At 44.1% G+C, this 22,031-nt stretch overlaps 3 protein-coding genes across 5 annotated transcripts in view; 1 reads left to right on the top strand and 2 right to left on the bottom strand.

Moving 5' to 3' along the window:
- Window positions 1-22,031, bottom strand: part of rpl19 (ribosomal protein L19) — a 219,666-nt gene that overhangs the window by 132,161 nt on the left and 65,474 nt on the right. The gene's annotated exons all lie outside the window — the stretch shown is intronic.
- hexim1 (HEXIM P-TEFb complex subunit 1) lies at window positions 87-3,703 on the bottom strand. The gene has a single exon (XM_040190030.2). The coding sequence runs from the start codon at window positions 1,627-1,629 to the stop codon at window positions 526-528; it is 1,104 nt and encodes a 367-aa protein (XP_040045964.2). The 5' UTR covers window positions 1,630-3,703; the 3' UTR covers window positions 87-525.
- plcd3a (phospholipase C, delta 3a) lies at window positions 5,454-21,474 on the top strand. Of its 3 annotated transcripts, XM_078083605.1 has the most exons (16): window positions 5,577-5,832; window positions 8,814-8,882; window positions 12,076-12,243; window positions 15,040-15,268; window positions 15,845-15,974; window positions 16,541-16,766; window positions 17,503-17,704; window positions 17,805-17,949; window positions 18,231-18,383; window positions 18,469-18,621; window positions 18,718-18,868; window positions 18,973-19,089; window positions 19,303-19,481; window positions 19,599-19,734; window positions 19,995-20,144; window positions 20,242-21,474. In XM_078083605.1, the coding sequence occupies exons 3-16, from the start codon at window positions 12,081-12,083 to the stop codon at window positions 20,379-20,381; spliced, it is 2,274 nt and encodes a 757-aa protein (XP_077939731.1). In that variant the 5' UTR covers window positions 5,577-5,832; window positions 8,814-8,882; window positions 12,076-12,080; the 3' UTR covers window positions 20,382-21,474. The 3 variants fall into 3 exon arrangements, with proteins under 3 accessions (XP_040047451.2, XP_077939731.1, XP_077939730.1); XM_040191517.2 differs by lacking the exon at window positions 8,814-8,882 and having other exon boundaries at window positions 5,454-5,832; XM_078083604.1 differs by lacking the exons at window positions 5,577-5,832; window positions 8,814-8,882 and adding an exon at window positions 7,337-7,471.

Genomic DNA, 22,031 nt, shown 5'->3' on the forward strand with positions numbered 1-22,031 from the left:
ATAAAAGCGTTGCGACCGTTCGCATTACTGGACACGTAGTGTCCCACCGCTTCCTGTGTTCGAGAGCTTTACAACACATGACAACAGAGTTTCAAAATTTTTATTTGAATGTCAACACAACTGTTCACATATTAACTTTGGAATATAGTTCTGAAAAAGTCTTTGAAAGCTGACCAAATTAGCTGTAATCCGTTAATCTTACATTTGAGGAAATTCCAACATTTACATTTTAAATTCAAAAACGGAAATATTAAGTTTTACCGGGGGGAAAAATGTTTTTTTTCCTCGTTTTGTCTGATACATTCTCTTTATAAAAAGAATCTTGTTTTTGAAATATTTACATTTCTTCTTGGAAAAAAACTGAACAGAATACCCTTACAGTCCAAATAGAAAAGAAAGTATTGCAATGCAAGGACTCCTCGTCCAAATGACAAACTGATACAGAAAACAGATTCTTTTTTTGTTGTTGTACGTTTATGCAGCAGTCCCATATTTTACCTTTGTTTTATCTTTAAAACATGTCCTTTAATTGCTTCCGACCTGGCCCCGGTCCTCGCTCGGCTGGCTCTGCAGAAGGAGCTGCGTGTTTTGGGCCCTCAGTCTCTCCAGTTCCCGCTCCAGCTCCCGGAGCCGGACCAGGGAGCCCTCCGCGGTCACACCCCCGGGCTCCGCGGCGCGCCTCAGCCGGTTGTTCTCCTCCTCCATCCGGGACATGCACTTCTCCAGCTCCAGGTACTCCTGCACCAGCTCCTGCTTGGTCATATTCTGCAGGCTCTCGACGTGGTACATCTCGTAGGTCTCGGAAAAGTCCCTCTGGAGAAACTCGCCGCCCGCGTTCCCGGGTCTCCCGATGCCGTCGCTGCCTCCTCCTCCGCCGCTGCCGTCGTCCTCCTCCTCCTCCTCGTTGGTGTTGTCGAACAGGTCCTCCTCGCTGCCGGTGTCCTCCGCGCGGCCGCCGACCCCCGAGGGGCGCCTGACCCCGGACTCGGTGTTGAGGTCGGGCTCCACTCGGTCGTGCTCGTCCATCAGGAACTGGGTAGTGTTATAGGGGGCCACGGGGAGCCCCTTGGCAAACATCTCCTCCCTCAGCCGGGAAGCCCTGGCCGTCTCCTTCTCCTCCAGCGCTTTCCTCTCGTCCCAGTTGAGTTTGTAATACGGCTTCCAGTTGCGCTTCTTCTTGGAGGCCCTGCGCCGGTGCCTCTTCTTGCCCAGGCGCGCATCGAAGCCGGTGTCCGAGTCGACGTGACCGTCCTCCGGCGCCGGGTTCAGAGTCCCCTCCGGCGGCCCGTCTTCGCCGTTCTTCTCCCGCGGGTCGTGGATCGCAGCGAGGCCGTCGGGTTTCTGCAGCGCCTGCGCCGCGTTCGGGCACTTTGGCAACACGTTTCCGGCTGCGAAGGAAGCGCACACCCCCCTCTGTCCGCCTTTCTTTTGCCACAACTTGTCTGTGTTGACATCTCCACTGTGCTGCTGCTGCTGCTGCCGCTTCGGGTCTCTCTGTCGCCCCCTGTTGCCGTTCTCGGGTCTAGCAGGGTTCCTGGCTGGGAGATGCTCCAACGCGTCCACGGCGCTCCCACCTGATGGGCTGCCCGGAGTCTTGGGGTGATGGGTCTGCTGTACCGGCTCCGTCATCCTGATGATCCGCTCGGATTGGCTCCGCTTTAGCACATTTTTTTGGAGAACGGTATTGCTCTCAAAACCGAGCTTCAAAAGTTCGTTAAAATGCGTTAAACTCAATTTAAACGAAGGTATTCGCAATCCAGAAATCGCTAAAGAAGGTTTGGAGTGTAAAAACAACCCCTCGCAAGTTAAAAGTAAACTTGTGAACAGTGAGCACTTGTTACTCCTCAGAGGGTCTGTCAGAACAACTGTCGCAAACTACCGTTAACTGTTTCGCTGCTGTTCGAGCTGCCGTTCAGCCAGAGACGACGTCCCACCGTCACAACAGTGTCCAGTGTGATACTCAAGAAGAGGGCGCTCGTGTTTATATAGCGGCTCCGCCTCTAGCCATGCGGATGCAGCTGTTTGCTGCACCCGTTGGATTGTGGGACACGTAGTTTGCATTTCAATAACTCGCTGCGTGAGGTCTCTACATTAAACTACATCGTCCACAAGTCCACCGTAACTGACGAGCATTTAGACCAATCGAATTGCAGATACTTGAGCGCGATCGAGTCCCTCCTACTCTAAGTTGATTGGACAAGAGGATAATTTTGCTGTTGCTAAGCTTAAAGTATTTTATGATTGGGTAGTTTAATGGTCAATCAAATGTGCGTAATCCCCACCAAGAAAGCAGTCCGGACAACTAAATGGACGCTACTATCTCCAAATAAAAGGGGCGTAGAAAAAAAGTTAGGAAATACAAGTTATCGTAAATACTGTCAGAAGGCATTGTAGGATAACTGGAACTAGTAAGTATAATGTAAAAATACGATTAGTAGGGCTTGCTTTAATTTGCAAACCACGCAGTCTAGCGCAAAACAAGTAATAACATGATAACCCTCCTTTATTTGAAGCAAAATGCAGAACACCTCTTAAGAAATATAGTCCGTGTTTAATGTTCACATCGGAAAATAAGTAAAAACTCCTTTCTTTCAAAATGTAATTACGTTTCATGTTTAGTGGTATAAAACTGCGTTGTTTTGCAGTCAGTGGGATCAATAAATGATTTAGCATGAATATTTGTGTGTCGTGCGGAGTGATACATTGTCGGTTAGGGGCTCGGGTGAAATGTGGAATCAGCGTAAACAAACGACATTTATTGTCAAGCTGCCGCTTCGGCCACAGCTCCAAGCCCTCGTTGTTAAAGGGTGGGTCAGGCAATCTCACACTTGCTCAATAATCCTGTTACCAGTGGACGGAGTGGTCTTGACCACTTTTGAGTATTTCTGCGGGACCCATGTTCTAAAATGCAGTGTTAGATTTTCACTTTTGTATCGTGTTCACAGCTAAGGATAAGCTAGCTAGCTAGCTCGCTAACGTTAGCTAAACGTTAACGTTGGTTATCAAATGAGAACTAACGTTATTTTGCTCCCAAATTACACACTGCAACGTTTCATAAAGTGTGGCGCCGCACGCACTGTCGCTACAATAACAAATAAACGTATAGAGGGTCCACGGCGACATTGCAAAGCAATGCGTTCCTAGCAACGACTGTTTGACTCAAACATCATAATGTTCATGAAGTCCACGTATCTACTGCTAAGTTTAACCAATTAACCACGAACGGTCGAGCCGTTTGAAATAAAGGGGGTTCCTTGTTTTTCAAGTCTGTAGAGCAACGGCGAGCATGCAACGAAGTAAATTAAGACAACCAGCTACACCAACGGCTAACGTTAGCCATTTGCTAACTAGGCCGATGTGTTTATAATGGGTCAGCGTATCTGCTGGAACGTAATGTTTCCCCTAAGGTTTACGGCATATGTTACGAATGGTGTTCTCTCTGATGAATACAGCCCTTAGTCTGTAAATGTGTACTATCAGATCAAAAGCCGCAGTTTTTACAATATATGGTACTAACACGTGAAGTGGAACTCCGTTTAACTAATGTGGTTTCAGGAAGTAGACGGTCTCGGATCGTGCAAACACTGAAGCTTTCCTTCAGTCTAGTGATGTTTAGCTACCTTTTACACGCTGAGCTAACAATCTACACGTACATTTTCTGTAACTTTTTATAACTGTTCCTGTTATCTGCAAATTAAACTGCTGAACTGAATTATTGTTTTCATTAATTAAAAATGATAACCAAGTTATGGAGTATAAATATTTTCATATGATCCTCTGATTTTTCTCTTCTAGAGCAGTTTTTACATCTAAGGAGGTTAGCACACTTAATGTCCCACTGTAAAACAGCTAATCAATACACTTCCTCTTAACTGTGCATGTGTCACTGTACCATATACACCTACCTATATTCGTTAGTTTCCACAAAACAATTACATTACTGGACAAAATGTGTTATTCAGTCCTTGACCTCTCGTGGTGAGTCTCTCAACACTCCCGAACACAGAGAATCCAAAGGCCACAAACGACATAGGCCTACTGTCTCTACTAATAGAATCAGACAGAGTTACAGTTCTGGCAAACTGAGCTGGGAGCCCTTTAAGGAAGACATGATGTGTTCCAGTTAGTATGAAACCTAATGACGATGGAAATAGAGAAATCATTCTGAGGGCTCCTATATTCTCAAATCAACGAGTGGTGCAGCTACAGAACAGGAGCTGCTCCTGGGTGGATCACAGCTTGCAAGGATTAGCAGGCGTGACTTAATCTCTCACCCTGTCTAACGTGGTCGTTGCTGCAATTGAGAAGGGATGAATTGTTGTAGGCTCCACGCGTGGACTTTTAAGTGTCATTTTAAGCATTGGCTTATATCCATCTTTGCACATGAGGATTGTTCCTTTCTGGGATTTGAAGATTCATAGAAGATGTATTACACTGGTACATTGTCTGCATTAAAATACTTAGTGAGAGAACCATGTCACTTTAACTGCCTATCACCCACCACACTAAACCTGCTTGTTTATGTAATTGTGTGTGCGTATGTCTGTGAGTTTGAGCATGTAGATTGTTGCAGATCAGGGAAAATTATATTTGGTCCGGTTTCTCTCTTTGCTCCGTCATTACTCCATTACAAAGACTTAATTAAGTTTCCAGCCACTGCTCTGCTGCGTGGGACACGTCTCCATCCACTTACAAAGAGAATCAAGTATTTCGTATACAGCACATCATCATTATTTTTTATCAATGTGGACACATATGTCCGTACAAGATAACGTGATTTGAAAATAATTGATTGTCGTTGTCAAGATATTTGCAATTCCTTATTATGGCCAATAGGGGGCACTGCCCTCTTACTGATTGGAATAAAGAATTGGATATTTAATAGTTATATGCTAGTTGATAGTGTTTGCAGCTCAAGAACATGGGTTGTCCCCATGAACCTTACCTGGAGATTATAAAAGTTATTCAGTGACTAAATACGTTGTAGTGCACAATAAAATGAAAACAATGATCTTCAGATAAAGACCAATAATACTCAAACACCATACACAGAAAAACACGCTTTTTTTGATGGACAAGACACTCAGATTTCTTTTTTAACAAAAATACGAATACCAGAAATAGTGTCGGAAATCCTTCATTCAAAATGTACAAAGGTATTAACTTCAAAATATACTTGAAGTGCCAAAAGTAAAGTACCCATAATGCAGAATGACAGATTACAAACGAAGGTGAGCCCGTATCAGTGATACATTGACGTCAACGTGCAGGAGGTGAAGGTGGAGCGTGTTGAATCACTGCAGGGAGGCGTGTGAATTTAAGTCTTATCCCATAAACAAATTGCTATAAATTGACAAAGCAAATACATTATAAAGACAAGTAGCCTATATACTTAAATCGTACCAAATGCGAAGCCCTTGAGTACACGTACTCGTACTCTCGCGCTTGACCAGCTGTGCCTTGTGCGGTGCGTAATGGGGATGATTGGAGCAGCGGGAGGAGGCGGGAGCGCGCGAATTGTGCGCCTCGTTCGGAGTCACATTACGCTGAGACACGCAGGGACGCCGCACACATGTGGAGGACGAGTAACTGGTGCGCCTAGTGGTGTCTGTCCTTTAAGGGGGGACTTTTCTGGAGCAGCACCAATCTGCTCCGGGAAACACACGCACGCGCCCAGACTCGCTAAATAACCCGAAAGTTACCGGGCAAGTCTGCGGTTGTTTTCCGCTGGAGTTCTGATCATGTTGGGCAGCGGTAAGTCAGCGGCCACCAGTACCACAGAGCACCGGAGGAAAGGTGCCGAGGAGCCGATGGACCCCATCAGGAGACTCGGTGAGGATTATGATTTACACTAATCATGAATTCGTGCATTTCTGCAGGGGGTTTGATATCTGTTGTATGTTAATAGTGACACAGATGCTTTTATCCGAGTATTTTATGGGCTGTGTTGTCATTGGCATGTTGTACTATCCTTGCATCCTTTATGATAAGACTTTCCTTGGTACCAGGTATTTCCCTGCAAAGCTACTCATGAAGGACTATATTTAGAGTCGGGCCACGTGGGCCAAGTTTCCTAATTTGGAAACAAATAAGTAATATAGTGGATTTAATTGAGAAAAAAGCTTCTGAGACATGACTGAGCAAATACATAAAAAACATAGAGGCCACAAGGTGCATGATTAACATCAGAATTCTACTAGAATTAAAAAAATAACCCATTTATTAAAAATATGGTTTGCTGTGGTGATGAAGGACCTTCTGAGTTGTTCAGTAGAACACTGAGACCCACTAACACAACACAGCGTATAGGATACTGGCTAAGATCCCCTGACAGGAAAATACATTTTTTGCTGATGTCAAAGGACCTTAGTGTCCTCAAGAAGAAATGTTTGGACTGAGCCTTTTGTTAAAAGGTATTTGTATGACGTTTTCATCACATCAGCAGACAAAACATGTGATTTCAGGCTCTTTGCCAGACCTCAGCCTATGACCAGTTCTGATTGGCTGCTGTATCCTCTCAGCTCATGCAGCCACCTCGCCCCCAAAATAGACACCTGCTTAGAAGCACAGAGCCCCTGTCAGAACGTCTGAAAAGATCCCGGAAGTCTGGAAACTGATTTTGACCTATTTACACTACTAGAAATGTAAATTGTGCCTGCAGCCAAGAACCGTATAACAATTCAAATTTTCTTTCATGGTCACGGGCAGATTTACAAAATGAAGTTATAAGCAGAACACCAACACTTTTAATTAAATTGAAGTTGTTTATAAACTATACAGGAAACTATATATGAGGCATTTTGAATACAAGTAACAGAATGACCCATGATTTCACAATGAAATACAGCTGTACGCAGTATTTACCCAACCCAAAGGTTCAAAGAAATCACTCTTCAAAAATACTGCAACTCCATGCTGATTTGCTGTTTATGTCCCTTCATTTATTTTATTTTGACCTTCGAACATTCAATCAAATCCTGCTAAAAATGTTTTACACTGAAGCGTCCCGCTAACACTAAATAATGAAGCCCCTGACCCATTACCATGTCGTCATAAACCAGGCACTTGGCTTTCAACCCCGAATGTCTTTGTTGCGCTTTAAACCCTCACTTCAGGTGGAAAACAACCTGTCTGTGATCTGTCATTTCCAAGAGTGGAATGTTGTGTCACGTGAAGTCAAAGGGAGCAGCCTCGCGCGTTCCTTCATAGTTCCCTGTGAACCGAGGGCTGCACAATTAATGATCATCACAATTAAACAAGCGTGATCATTAGCGTTTTTAAAATGCTCTGCCACAAATCAAATCATGCACTCCCTCAACTAACAGTCAGCCAACCACCAAGGTGGAAAACGACATGGGAGGTGTCATGGGCGCACCTTGCCGCCTCAAAGAAGGTTCTGTCAGCAGTGGACTCCGGACATGGTAGAAGAGTGGAGAGCGACATGGAGCCGACTGCACTGCCTGTGTGAAAGGTAGATCGAACGTCAGGAGCAGAAGGAGAGGAGCTTGTCCCTCAAGAAGGTTTAACATCCGTGGTCTGGATGTTTTTCTTTTGGGGGGCGGGGGGGTTTAGGGCAAGTGATGTTACCTAAGAACAAAAAGTATGCAGAGTGCGTCAGGGTTGTGTCTGCGCCGCATAGCTATATACGACTAACTTGTTTAACCACCTGAAATATGTCTACATTTGCTAAAATGTAGCACAGCATGAAAGTGAAAGTGGGGAACTTGTTCATTTTAAACGTGCAACACTAAGATGTTGTCACTAAAACGATTGAATATTAAGCGGGATGATCATTTTGGCCATAATCGTGCAGTCCTGTGTGAGTAGGAGGTCAGTTAGTTTGTTTGAATCAGACGAACGTACAAACATCTCCGCTGCCCCAGATGCCCCCTGTGGGGGTCAGGGGTTCTTGGCGGTGTCGTCGACTCCGGGGCCCCAAGGAGCTGTGATGGTGAAACAAGACCATTCTTTTATTGTGTGAACAACTTTATATTAAACCAGATCCAGAATGCAGCGTTCTAACATTTGCAACATTTAAAGGAATATTAGTGTCTTTTTAAAAAAAAAAGTAAACTGATTCTATAATTCTGGCAACATCTTGTTTTCAGGGTTGTTGGTAGAAAATGTATTTTTTTTCTGTACACCAGTATAGTGAAATCATCATGATGGGAATAATCCAAAAGAAAAAGTGACTCCCTTTCCACTTCTCACACAATTGTTTGCTGTTGAAATGTTTATTACTCTGCCTCAGTGGAGGGAGGGAAAATCCCAGCAACTGAAGATCTTTGGTCTTTCACAATCCCGATGTTAAAGTTGTGTAAGCCGCACACACAACAATTACTGTCTCAACTATGGACTCCTCACTGTGTTCATGTCCTGCTTAGTGATAATTAAATGAATGAATTTATTATGAGAGACAAAAAGAATGTTAGAACTGAGGGCTGCTCATTTTCAGCTGAATACAAAGAGGTCGCCTCTTCAATATTTTGCTTTCATGCTCGACGTTGCACTGTGCCAAAGAAACATTGGCAGTAATCTTTTTTTTTCTCTTCAAAATAACACTATGACTCTAATAACGCTTCTCCTTTTAGAGGGAAATGTGTTTTCACATCCGTCGCCAAGTGTCATAAAGTACAATATTTTTTGCTGTTAAGCTCTCCTCAGAATACTTTCTAATTGTGGATATAATCATGTTTATACAAGGCTGAATATGGACCCGTATCGTGAGGACAGCAGTGAGACAGAATTAAGAAAATTGAATCGACCCACTGCTCGAACCACGTCAACACCCTCGCTTTTCTCTCTTCGTGCAGAGTCCTTGCTAGCGGAGTCTTGAGGCAGTTGCGCCGGGAGAAACGTGAACCGTGTCCCACGAGGAGATGGTATGTGGGTGTAAGTGAAGAGGACTCATGCAGTCACAATCTAATCCGGACCAGCTGATGGTTATTTTCTTTCTGATCCACCTCCCAGTTTACGGCGCTCCCGCTGCACACACGTTCCCTTCAAAGAAATGTTCCTTTTGGGGCCAATATAAATGTCTATTGTTTCCTCGTACCTGATCCAGCAGTGTGTTTTTTTCCTCTTTTGGCCGGTTGTTCTCAGATGGCGCAGGTCCACACTGAAATGCTATTTGCAACTATTGAGTGAGACATTCATAACTGACTTGGCTGACTTTTCCTCTTGCTCCGACACAAGGTCTCCGCTTTTTTTTCAACATCTATCAGAAGAGATTGCAACCCATTTTTCTACAGACATTCGTGACTCCCAGTCGAGTCTCTTTTTTTTTTACTGACTGACTTTTTCGCCTTGTGGAAAAAATGTCTAGACAGCTTTTTGATTTAGATGTTCAATGACATCACATTTGTCATTGTCAGAGATCATTTACAATGACCGTTAACTGTCAATCATTGTAGTGAAAATTCAGTCCAGTACCCTTTTAAGAGGGTGGCACGGTGGCGTGGTGGTTAGCACTGTCGCCTCACAGCAAGAAGGTCCTGGGTTCGATTCCGCCCAGTGGCCTTTCTGTGTGGAGTCTGCATGTTCTCCCCGTGTCTGCGTGGGTTCTCTCAGGGTTCTCCGGCTTCCTCCCACAGTCCAAAGACATGCTCTGGGGATCAGGTTAATTGGGGACTTTAAATTTGTGTACCTCTGTGTTGCCCTGCGATTGGCTGGCGACCAATCCAGGATGTACCCTGTCTATCGCCCGAAGTTGGCTGGGATGGACTCCAGCCCCCCCCGCGACCCTGTGTGCAGGATAAGCGGTCTGACGATGGATGGATGGATGGACTCTTTTAAGACCAGAATGCCAGCGAAACGAATCATTTGCTGCTCTACTTGATGTTTATGGCAAACAAATGTCTTCTCAGCAAATACATTTTAAAAGTAATTCCATTCCTATCAACTTCAAGTGATACTTGGTGACTATTAGCACGCTACTGTTTTCCAAATTGAGATAGTTAACATGATAAACATTACATGTGCTCAACATCAGCATATCGGCATTACCATTTAAGGCTTGTTAGCATGCTGGTGCTAGCATTTAGCTCAAAGCACTGCAGCACTGCAGACTCTTATTTAGCCGCTTTTATCATCTCCATGCTGGTGGAATTCTGACAGTAAAATGCATCAGCACGGTTGCTAGGCAGTCGACATAGAAGGCTTTAAACATCCGTGTAAGGGGATGTCAACCAGATTTTCTACAGGAAACGGTGAAGACTAGAAAAATTCTCTCGCCTGCATAATCAGGCCCATCCCTCTTTTTTTACAGCCTTGGAAAAAACGATTTTCTGAAGTGTATGAAACTGAATGTACCTCTGTTGCAACAAACGGAGTATTGTCCAACCCTTCCAGGCCTGTGCCTACTCCTTTTGTTAGATATTAAAATAAAGCAGGTAGGAAAGCAAGAATGTGGATTTGGATAGGTAGGCAATGACAAAAGGGAGCAGTGGGTTGAGATTGAGGCTGTTTGGGGCAGTTTTAGTGTGGCCACTGACCTGCAGTTAATCTGCTCCATGTATTCTGCCTGTGGGAATGCCTTGCATGTGGTAACGGCTTGAAAGACAGGGTTGCTACGGATGAAGGGCTGGTGGGGGGATTTCTTTGTGTTTGACACTGATGGGGAGAGATCCACGGCTGCACTCGGATGGTTTCTAGTTGGGAGGGAGGGGGGGGCAGTTTCTGTTGTGCTGAAGCGTCGGGGCCCCGTGGGAGTTTGTTGGCCAACTGGCAGCGACAGTCCGAGCTCTGTGGTTTAAGGGCCAGTTAAAGGAACTTTGCCAACTGTTTCTTAACAAAGCATTGTAGGTGAGCAGAAGAAACTAAGTTCTGAAGAACAATTCAACAAGAGTGAGAGTTGCCTAAAACTTTTTCTTTGAAAAGTCCTGAAAGAGAAAAATGCTCTGTAAGGGGCCCCATTAATCCCTACAAAGGGAGCAATGAAGCATAGCTGAATCTGCTTTATTAACACGTAACTTTAATATGACAAAAAATAATAACAGCCCTCATACGAACCTGACCAAGATAAAAGTGGTAAACATTTTTTCCACAGTATTGTGTTGCACCCACGACTCGTCTGTAGGTCTGTCCTGTTTGAACTGGTGTGTAAACACTGGTCGTTTCACCTTTTCAACCCTTCCGTCCACAATCCTCATTGGCTCCAGACTAGAGCTGCAGTATTGATTGATTCATCATGCCCTCTTTCTGTTTTTCAACAAGTTATGACAAATGTAGCTACGGCAGTAGCTGGTAGCCTTCATAGTTACTTGTTTTCCTTTCTGCGTTTCAGTGACTTATGGAAACTCTCAACATAAACCTGTCTTTCGTGTCCACCACGCCTCTTGCCTTGTTCTTTTATTCTCTGCTATAGCTTGCCCTACTCTGTTCAGTGCTGACGACAAGTACCTCTGTTCGCTTTTTTCATTTTCCAAAAGACTAGGCTGGAATAATGTGCAAAAATAAACACTGCTTCGACAAAATACGAGATCACCTTTCAACACCAACCAAGGCAGCGTCACTCCGCACACTGAAACCTTCAAAGCGCACATGCGTACATGAAACACAGCCTTGCGTTTAAGGTATACACAGCAGTGTCGACCGTATATGTGACTTTGGCCTAATAAATAAAGTCTTTTTCACGAGTTGAGGACTGATGTTACGTGTCAAGTTGTCATCTTGGAAAGAATATCCACTACAAAGCTCGATAAAAGACTAAAATAATAATCCCGTTTGGGGAAGTGTCAGAGATTTGCTTTTGTTAAACTTACAGGAACGTATGTTGGTTTATAACTAAATACCTACAACACTATCAGCGTCGGTTGCACTTTGTGCTAATCAATATATGTCAGCGTGCCTAAACACTAAACTAAGAAGAATAACATGGTCAATATTCTACCTGCTGAACATCAGCATGCCAGCATTGTCACTGTGAGCCTGTTGGCAATTGGCACAAAGCAACACTCTGCTAATCACAGCCTCATAGAGGTGCCGGCATAGCGTTGTTAACCTTACAGCAGCCGGCAACAAACGATAAGGACTCGCAAACAAGCTTCCTGAGAGAAATGTGTTTGTGTGCTCCAGGGCTGATGGACAATGAGGACGTACGTGGGATGATGCAGGGCTGCAACATGGTGAAAATCCGCTCTTCTAGGTGGCAGAAGAGGCGAAACCTGCGGCTGCTGGATGACGGACTCACTGTGTGGTGTGAATCCACCAAGAGGTCCCGCAAAGCAAAAGCCCAGCAGACATGTGAGTACTGCTGAAACAAACTGGGCTTTGAGAACAGGGCGAGTGGGATGGAGAGCTGTGTGTGTGTGTGTGTGTGTGTGTGTGTGTGTGTGTGTGTGTGTGGAGGGGGCTTGCGCAGACAAGAAGGGAGTATAAAGGTGAAAAAGACTTGGTTATAACAAGTGAGGCTGATTTCTGAAAGAAAGTCTGGAATAGAAATAGTTTTACAAGAGGAAGCCTGAGCAATATCAGATTTGAAGAAGCACGTTATTTGCCTGAAAGGAAACGTATCCAAAGGGTTACAAAGAAAGACCAGCAGGCCTTCTAGCAGCCCAGTAGACACTGGGATCTCTCAGGGCGCCAGGCCATTGTTCAGGCTTATTGAGGTGTTTTATCTTGGCCAAATCGCGTGCTTTGCCTTTATAATAGGGCTGTTTGTTTCCACTGCATGTGAGAACGATAATCATAGGGTCTGTAGTCTGGCTAAACAATAATCGTGTGCAGCTTATCTACCGATTCGTAAAGAGTCTGGTGCAGACTGCTGACTCACTGCTGTCGTTGGATGTTACGTGTCATAAGGTGAACCACGATTCACCCAAAGTAAATCATTGCAAATGCAGTGATTTGATTTTTTGATTTGCGTTTCAAATAAATCTCATATGTTTAATTTGACATAAATTGATCAAATCTACATTACATTTAGCTGACACTTTTATCCAAAGCGACTTACTGTACATTGCATTTTTAACCCATGGTTTTACAGTTTGCCCGAGGAGTAATTAGGGGTTGGGTGTCTTGATCAGGGACACTTCATGGAGCTGTCAGGGTTTGAACCACCAACCTTTCTACCCGGCGCACCTTTTCTACTCCATGCGCCACCATCTCCCTCAAATCTAGCTAATAATACATCGACACCTGATACAAAAAACGCAAAATTTATGTCACTCCCATGATAATTCAATCTGCATGGCTAGAGAATAAGTGCACTAGTAGATCTAAGAGTAGATCTACCTGAAGAGATTTAGGACCTCCAGTCCCTGCTTGTACAATGTAAAAGAATTGTCGCATGTGATGTTGTGTCCACTGAGTCCCTGAGCGATGTCCAGGTCAACCTTTATCACTTGGTTTTTCTCTGTCGCCCTCCATCAGGTTTCCCATTGTGAACCGACCATTTCCACACTTTTATTTGCCCCGGGTCCACTGGACCCAAACGCCATGTATGTAATTCAAATGTGTTAAGGGGGTTACGGTGTTCGGTCGATTTAAAAAATGTGGTTGGATATATATGTTCTTTGCAGCAAATGAGCCAAGGCCAATAAGTCTTGAGTTTGGAAAAATAACAAATTGTATTATTTTATGTCTTGATTAAAAAAAATGAAACCGGGTTCCACAGACCTGAACACCATTCAAGGGTTAAACTACCATTCGGGCTGCATGGCACTGTGTGTCTACTTTACACATGGGGCTTACATGAACGCAAATGCTTGAAAGAGTCATGAAACAAGGTGACCGAGACATTGCAACAGATTGTGACGTTAATCCTAAAAAGACATTAGCTTATTTAACCTGAGCAGGCATTTCCCTCTGCCTCATGTTGACACAGAAAAGACATTCAAACAAAGGAGATTAGACTCTGTGGAGAATGCCATGTAGGGCATTTATGTTATCCCAAACCTTTTTCATTATTTAGCCCCTTTTGGAGCTTCTTTTAGAACGATAATTCATCGCTAGTGGGGTTAGTGATCATTGTCTTTCTTGCTGCTCTCCCGTTTTTAGTTTCGGTTCGGAGGAAGGGAGGTTGGGTGTTGATGTTTGGTGAAGGCCGTCTTAATTGAGCAGCTCCAGAAATAGACACATAGTGGTGCAATTGACGCGTGTAACACTCCTTACAATGATGTCAACACATAGTGCGAGGACAACCGGGCCTCTTCGGATGGATACCGGTAGTGCTGCAGAGAATAACTATATCTTATGTCTTCATAAGTGCGTGTTTGTGTGAGTCCAGGGAGAAGGACTGGCTTGGCTTGGTGTTTCTTCAGGTCCAGTGTGATCTGGCGCCTGCAGTCCGGTGCTGCAAAGACTTGGCATAGAATACACACTTCTGGCGTCCCTTTCTGAACCACGCACACACGTATCTAATCATTTCTACCACGCCCATGGGCTAACACAAAGAAGGAATGGGGAGTAGGAAGAGGTGGAGTACAGAGGCTTTATGACATGCAGCAACAGAATGAGGCTATTGTCATGTAATAGCCCCGTTCTGTGTTTAGTCTACTACCAAACTGAGGAGTGATTGTGCATTAAGAGCAGAAATGGAGAATATCCTGTGCTGAATACAGTTGTTGTGTCAGGGTATAAGCTATTAAAACCAGTGTGTGTGTGTGTCTTTTCTGGGCAAACAAGTGTACAAATCAGAGAGAACTGTTAATCCTCATATTTTATTATATAAATGCTATATTTTCTCAGCCGTGCTTTGTGTTTATAATTTGCAAAAGTTTGCATTCTATGTTTGCACACTGATGTTAGCATTTAGCTAACACAATTTATAATAATATCCTAGAAATCAATCCTCCAGATTATCATTTACATTCACTGCGTTGAGATAATAACCACTGTAAAGGCCATTGAAGTGCTGCCATGTTGTAATGCTGTTGCTATGACGCTGTGCTTCTTGGGAGCCCATGAATCCCTGAAAGGACATGGCGTTTGACCTTACGCTTTTCACCCCTAGTGGCAGGGTGGTGTTTACGCAACAACACAAGAACCTCTCTGTCTCCGTCTCTGTCTCCGTCTCTCTCTCTCTGTCTCTTTCTCCAGTCGCAGTGACAGAAGTGGAGTGTGTGCGTGAAGGCTGCCAGTCCGAGGCGCTGAGGCGGCTGGGTGGGTCGTTGCCGGAGGGCAAGTGCTTCACGGTGATCTTCAGGGGCGCCAGGAAGAGCCTGGACCTGCTGTGCCCGAGTGAGGAGGAGGCTCAGCGCTGGGTGCGAGGACTCTGCACTCTAAAGGAGCACGTGGCCGACATGTCTCAGAAGCAAAAGCTGGACCAATATCCTTTTCCCAATTTTTAATAGGCTAGAATAAATAGAGTGGAGCTGAGGCAGCATTGCTATGGCGACAGCGTAGCTAAGGTTAGAGGTAATTAAAAGAAAATTGTGTCTAAATATAGTCTTGACTATCACTGTTACTTACAGTCCCACACAGCCAGTAGATAAAATGACTGTGGATCAGGTAGAGTATAACATTAAGATCATCACTTTGCTTTTATGTTCATTTATTTTTAGTCTAAACATATAAATCTTCAGGGCCTTTATCTTGCTATCTCGTCTATTATGCTTCATTAAGCAGCCTTATGACGTTTATTGTCATTTAGTTTGCACTTGCAGGTGACAAACTCTAATCAGCTTTATGTTGCATATCAACTCCTTCATGCAGCAATCAGATTTGCAAGTGCATCCCTCGGAACAAACGACAAAGAGCTTCTTTACTGGCCTTTATCCTTTAATTTAATTATAATCGAGCTAGAGGCAAAATCTAAACTGAACTCTGTTGCCACAGCTAAAACCAAAGCAGTCTAATACAACAGCTCTGCATTAAAACCAATTAATTCCTTAACCCTCTGCACTTGGATCCGAAGCTACCTGAGGCGAGCGGATGACAACCAGGACGGCAACATGAGCTACGACGAGGTGAAGCGGCTGCTGCAGATGATCAACATTGACCTGAGTGAGCACTATGCTCTCTGTTTATTCAAGGTCAGGATCTTCCTGTGTGTCTTCATTTTTACCACCTGCAAATTATCCTTTTATTTCTGTAATTCGTATGTTCTGTGCTGTGAAAGGAGTGATTGTCAGAAAAGGGGCAACATAAATATATATATCATTGGCGGCCTCCTTGCTAGTGTCAGTTTACTGCGACACCCTGCAGTCTTGAGTCTGTGTTCAATTACCAAGCCAGCGGCAAGCCACCCACCCACCAACCCCCGCACACGTCTTCACCCCCTCCCTCTTGTCTTTGCCTCAACAAAGCCAGACCCAGCTATCCTTTTATTGGGTATTCCTGCCTGCTATGTCCCTCAGCTCTCCATCTCTATTATAGCTCAATTGTGGGTTTTTACGCTGGTCCCGATGCAGCTAACCCTCCCCAAGTACCCGTGTTCTTAATGGAAGTACACACAGCTGGGTCGTTTTATTATGTAGATTCTTTCATCACAGGGGATTTGAAGCATACCCAAAATAAAAGCCTACTGTATTTGCCGCATGTGTCTGATTTATTTATTTATTTTTGTCATTCTTTTTTTAAACTCCATATCGCATCGCAGAGGTGTGACAGATCCGGTGATGGTCGTCTCGATCACGTAGAAATTGAGGAGTTCTGCCGGGAGCTGCTACGACGGCCCGAGCTGGACGCAGTCTTCAGACACTATTCGAGTAACGGTTCTGTGCTCGCCATGGCTGAGCTGCGGGACTTCCTGGGAGACCAAGGGGAAGACGCCTCGCTGAATCATGCCCAGAGCCTCACACTCGCCTATGAGCTCAATGGCTGGGGTAGGTCGTTATAGGCTTTAAAGGCTTTAAAGAAAGAGCACAAAACAGTTTACTTATGAATTCTGTGAATTTCCCCTTAAATACAATGACATACGTGATTCAGCTTGTACCAGGAAAGACGTGGCTATTCTAAGCACTGAGGCAGAGTAATGGCTCTGCTGCTGTACAATCATGAGATGCACATGTTTCCAGCAGTTGAAGTGGTTTATTTTGGGGAAGAACCAAGTGGTCGGCACAATCAATATCTGCAATGAAAGAAAAGAAAATTCCACCCTCAACAACTCAAACTGTACAGAATACAAATGAAAAACCTGTTTAGCAATTCATGTTCAGCTACAGTCAAAAAGGCTTAATTTAAAGGGCTTTTGCATGAATACATGATATAAACATTGTTGTAGGCTTGAGATATTTGATTTTTATTTGTGAACAATAAATAATGTGTTCACTCAAAGTTACATTTTCTTCATTTAAGAAAACATAATTTAAGCAAGAGATAATCTGTGGATATCTATTGGAATATAGGAGATCCATGTGACAGTATAAAAATGGGATCAAAATCCGAAACATTTATTGCCAAATGTATGTATGTTGGACCTGCAAGGAATTTGATGTGGTGGGTGGTGCACAATAGTATGCAATAAAATATAGAGGCATATAAAAAATAGAATATAAAATTAAAATAAAACAGCACTTGGCTGATTAGAGTTGTAACAAGATACTTTATCATTTGTTGCAGCTCAGAAGAACCGCTTCATGACCCAGAGTGGTTTCACCATGTACATGCTGTCCCGGGAGAACGATGTGGTTAATCCCGCCCATGCCAGAGTCTACCAGGACATGAGCCGCCCTTTGACCCACTACTTCATCTCCTCTTCCCACAACACTTACCTTACCAAGGACCAAGTCACCGGCGCCAGCAGCACCGAGCCGTACATCAGGTATTCGGAACTCAGGAGGCCGTCTTCTATCTCCGCGTGATCAAAACCTATTATGGTGTCGCGTAAAATCGGTTTCCGAGCACGTGTCTTTCACTGACAGGGCTCTAAATCAGGGCTGTCGCTGCGTGGAGCTGGACTGCTGGGATGGAGATAAAGGTGAACCTGTCATCTACCACGGCCACACGCTCACCTCCAAGGTGCCTTTCAAGGAGGTCATTGAAACCATCGCCCAGTACGCCTTTAAGGTCAGAGGAACTTAATTGGATGTTGTAAATCCTCAGCTACGACAGTATGCTGGATGCTTTTCAATGTTGCTAATAAAACAAATGAGCAGTCAGTCAGACGTCTTGCTTTCCGTGGCCACCACGCTTCTTGTGGTTGTGTACTTGGCTATGAGGCACCCCTGCGGAATTCTGGTTTTGACATGCTATAGCATTACAGCGTCAGGCCCTGCATAGCTATCGTGTGATCTAATTGCGTTTGCATGCAACGTCATATGTGTTTTTGCCTGCGTTTCCCCCTGAAGGCGTCACCGTATCCTCTGATCCTGTCCTTGGAGAACCACTGTTCTTTGGAGCAGCAGGCTGTCATGGCCAAGCACCTCCGCACCCTCCTGGGCAGCAAACTTCTCACCAAGCCTCTCGGTGCCCAACCGCCACAGGATCTGCCTTCTCCTGAGGTACAAGACGCGGCGACACGAAGCTAGATCCGTAATCAAGGACAGTCTGCAATCCGGTTATTCATTCCAATGACCTTCGTTGCAGGAGCTGAAAGGGCGTATTCTAGTAAAAGGGAAGAAGCTGATTCCTCACTTAGGCCAGTCGGGCAAGGGTGGCAGCTGCTCCAGCTTCGCCTCAAGCTTTGAAGATGAACCCGTAAGTGGCAGTAGGAACACCCCCAAGAAGGATGCTGCAAAGGTCAGTTTCTGAAAGACTGGTCGTTAAACCCGTTAAAGTAAACTTTTGAGATAATTGCATAAAATGTTCTTTTATGTTTGCGTTTGCCCTTCTCAGGTCTGTTCTAAACTCAGCCCAGAGCTGTCGGAGCTGGTGGTGTACTGCAGCAGTGTCCCATTCCGGGGCTTCGAAAATGCGTCTGAAAAACCTCCAAATGAAATGTCCTCCTTCTCTGAAAGTGAAGCCCTCAGGCTCATCAAAGACTCGGGTACAACAATGGGAATAATTGCATCTTGACAGCACAGAGGGAAAAGTCCAATAGATTTTCTGACATTGCTTTATGGTGTACGGATATCTTCTTTTCCTTCGCAGGAAAGCTTTTTGTGAGACACAACAGCAGGCAGCTGAGCAGGATTTACCCCTCCGGCCAGCGCCTCCAATCATCCAACTATGATCCTCAGGCAATGTGGAACGGCGGCTGTCAGATGGGTTAGTTCTCCCGACCAGAAGCTTGGATGCTGTTCTGGTGGCAGCACATTAAGACAATTCATTTGGATCACATTATGTCACCATTAAAAGCCGAAGGTTATCTTTATTCATTTCTGTTTGAGGCGCCCTACATCCGCAACACGTGATGTCACGTTCGCCGGTGTTTTTTAATGTGGACTCGTGTTTCTGACTCCGCTCTCCGGGCCTGTTCAGTGGCTCTAAACTTCCAGACTTCCGGGGAGCAGATGGACCTGAACCAGGGTCGCTTCCTCACCAATGGTCGCTGTGGATACGTTCTCAAACCGGACTTCCTGTGCAGCCCGGCTTCCGTCTTTGACCCGGAGAACACGGGCGGAGGCCCCGGTCACACCCCCACCCAGCTGACTATACGCGTGAGCGGTGACGTTTTACTTGGAACCGTAGTGATTTCGGGTTAAACAAATAAAATAAATGAGATCTTGCTCATAATTGGATATGATCAGTTTGACTAATTACCTTTTGATTTGCAGATACTATCTGCACAGCAGCTGCCAAAAATCAACACAGACAAGGCCAGCTCCATCGTGGACCCGCAAGTGTCTGTTGAAATTCATGGGGTGGCTATTGATAACGCAAGAAATAAAACCCACCGCATTGACAACAACGGTAACTTTGAGACATCATTAAATAATAAATAAAAACCCAACAAAGTGCCAATCTGATAAATAAGTTATATCTTGTTATATCTTTTATTGCTATGAAAGAAGTGGCTATTATGCTGTTTTTGATTATGTAAATGCAACAGATGATGGCGTTAAGCTCCCCGGATCTTTTGTGGGAGCCCTTCCTGTCCATTGCCGTGATTGGTTTGTTTGGGAGGTACATTACTGGATGATGTATTTATGGCTCTTGTGCGCCCTCTACAGGTTTCAACCCACGGTGGGACTGCACGCTGAGCTTCCAGCTGCAGGTCCCTGAGCTGGCTCTCGTACGGTTTGTTGTGGAGGACCACGATCACAACGCCAAAAATGACTTTGTGGGGCAGTTCACTTTACCTTTCATAAGCCTACAAAAAGGTGCTCACAAAAATCCAATGTGCATATTATTGGCCATTCATCCCTGTGGCCTGCTTCTGGGTATCTGTGTGTGTATGATATACTCTCTTCTTCTCAGGTTATCGACACATTCATTTGTTGAAGGCAGACGGTTCCAGTCTGTCGCCAGCCACACTCTTCATCCATGTTAAAGTGACCCGCAAAGTGCCCTTCAAAACGGTGTCCGAGCGTATCGCCATTGCAAAGGGCAAGGTATGACGTGCATCTGAACTTAATGGAAACCTGCATTTTCTGAAAAACGAAGCGCTTTGGAGAAGGTGCTCTGAATGTAAGCAGAGAGAGAGAGTCCTCTGCTGTTGCCGCCAGCCGGCTTCCCCGTCCAGACTTCCAAGTGGTCCAATTTGCACGGAGCCGCTACAGGAGGAGAGCTGTTGTTTTTCAGAGAAGAGGAAGCACACTGGCTCTTAGCAAATGAATTGGCTGTGGGTGGATAATGAATCCATGATGGACTGTGGGAGATCTTGTCAGAGCTCAGTGGTCTGGAAACAGAGTACGGAGGATTGTGGCTAGTGAGAAAGACCAACGTGGGACTCGTTTCTAAATTCCTTTTAGTGTTGTTCACTCTCATGTGTAGGTGGTTATCTAATAACCTGTTGAACTGAAGATATTGTTAATTCATCTTTTGATAGTATTTTAACATTTTTATACTTCAGTAGTTGACTTAAACAAATGAGCATATTTTAAATAGAAACAATAGTTGCTTAACTTGACTGCTGTATCATTTAATAACTGCTCTGAGAGAAAATCCAAGCATGTGAATAAAATTATCAAAATTGTTTTATTAATTATGTCAACATTAATTGTGGTCTAATCGCAATCTAATAGTTGTTATCTATGAAGGATGAACTTGAAATATAAGAAGTATTAACTCTAACTTAACATTTTTGCAAATGTCATTTGTTTTATTTGCCTCAGCATTGCTTCACATGTGCTAACGTGCTCACATGTTTTTATTTAGTTATTTGCTTGAAGGCTCCTTTTGCCTTTGTTTTTCTATTAACATTGCTGCATAATTATTATGTGGTTGAGCGCCAATTGCAACCAGCACAACCTAAAGTTACTTTAGGCGACAACGAATCATTTGGTGCTCTTATAAGGAGATTCCTGATTATAACATGTAACATGGATTACTGTAATAACAGGATATATGATCAGGATTGATTTCAATATTATGTAAAAAATAGTTCAGTATGATGCAGTGTTACAGTGTAAAGCCTGCGTTGTGTGTCTGACAGTTGGTATTATGTATACAGTAGAAAATACTGTTTTTATAAAAGCACTAACAACGCAATGCTGTGTTTTGTTGTCGTTTTTGCATCCACTACCAAGAGAGAGACAGAGTGTGGGTATGTGCAGAGGGGCGGGCTTTGCAGGATACAGAATATGAATGAATATTTCAACATCACATTTTGTTTCCATTTAAATATTGTATCCACCCAGCTAAACTCTTTGCAAGCTGATAATCTGCAGAAGATCCCGAAGGTCAGTGAACTGAATGCATATGGTGCTGATGGCCACAGACAGGTAAGACAGTCAGCAAGTACTACGAAAGGTACAAAACCGATGTTTTTTCTTTCTTTCCATTTCTTTTCTTGTTGAAAAGATTACAATTTTTAACCTTAAATCAGTACGACATAAAAAAAAATTGCTATTATCAACCATGAACACAAACTTTAGTTTCAACTTACAACTACCATATAGAGGACGTTGCATATGAAAGCGGTACCATACTTCATCATTGTACATGTAGCCTGATTAAATCATTTAAAATAAGTACAGTTAGTACTTCCTTTAACTTAAGTAACTTCATACTTTTATTCCACAACATCTTCGAGGAAAATGTTGAGC

Source organism: Gasterosteus aculeatus, chromosome 11, assembly GCF_964276395.1.
Source record: "Gasterosteus aculeatus chromosome 11, fGasAcu3.hap1.1, whole genome shotgun sequence".
NCBI classification, from domain to species: domain Eukaryota; kingdom Metazoa; phylum Chordata; class Actinopteri; order Perciformes; family Gasterosteidae; genus Gasterosteus; species Gasterosteus aculeatus.

What these genes read in the sequence shown, in the direction of transcription:
- plcd3a (XM_040191517.2), top strand. Translation starts at nt 5,742, where the DNA reads ATGTTGGGCAGCGGTAAGTCAGCGGCCACCAGTACCACAGAGCACCGG. An exon ending in CCACCGCATTGACAACAACG is followed by an intron (nt 19,735 to 19,994) that starts GTAACTTTGAGA and finishes CGCCCTCTACAG; the next exon opens with GTTTCAACCCACGGTGGGAC. An exon ending in TTTCATAAGCCTACAAAAAG is followed by an intron (nt 20,145 to 20,241) that starts GTGCTCACAAAA and finishes TCTTCTTCTCAG; the next exon opens with GTTATCGACACATTCATTTG.
- hexim1 (XM_040190030.2), bottom strand. Translation starts at nt 1,629, where the DNA reads ATGACGGAGCCGGTACAGCAGACCCATCACCCCAAGACTCCGGGCAGC.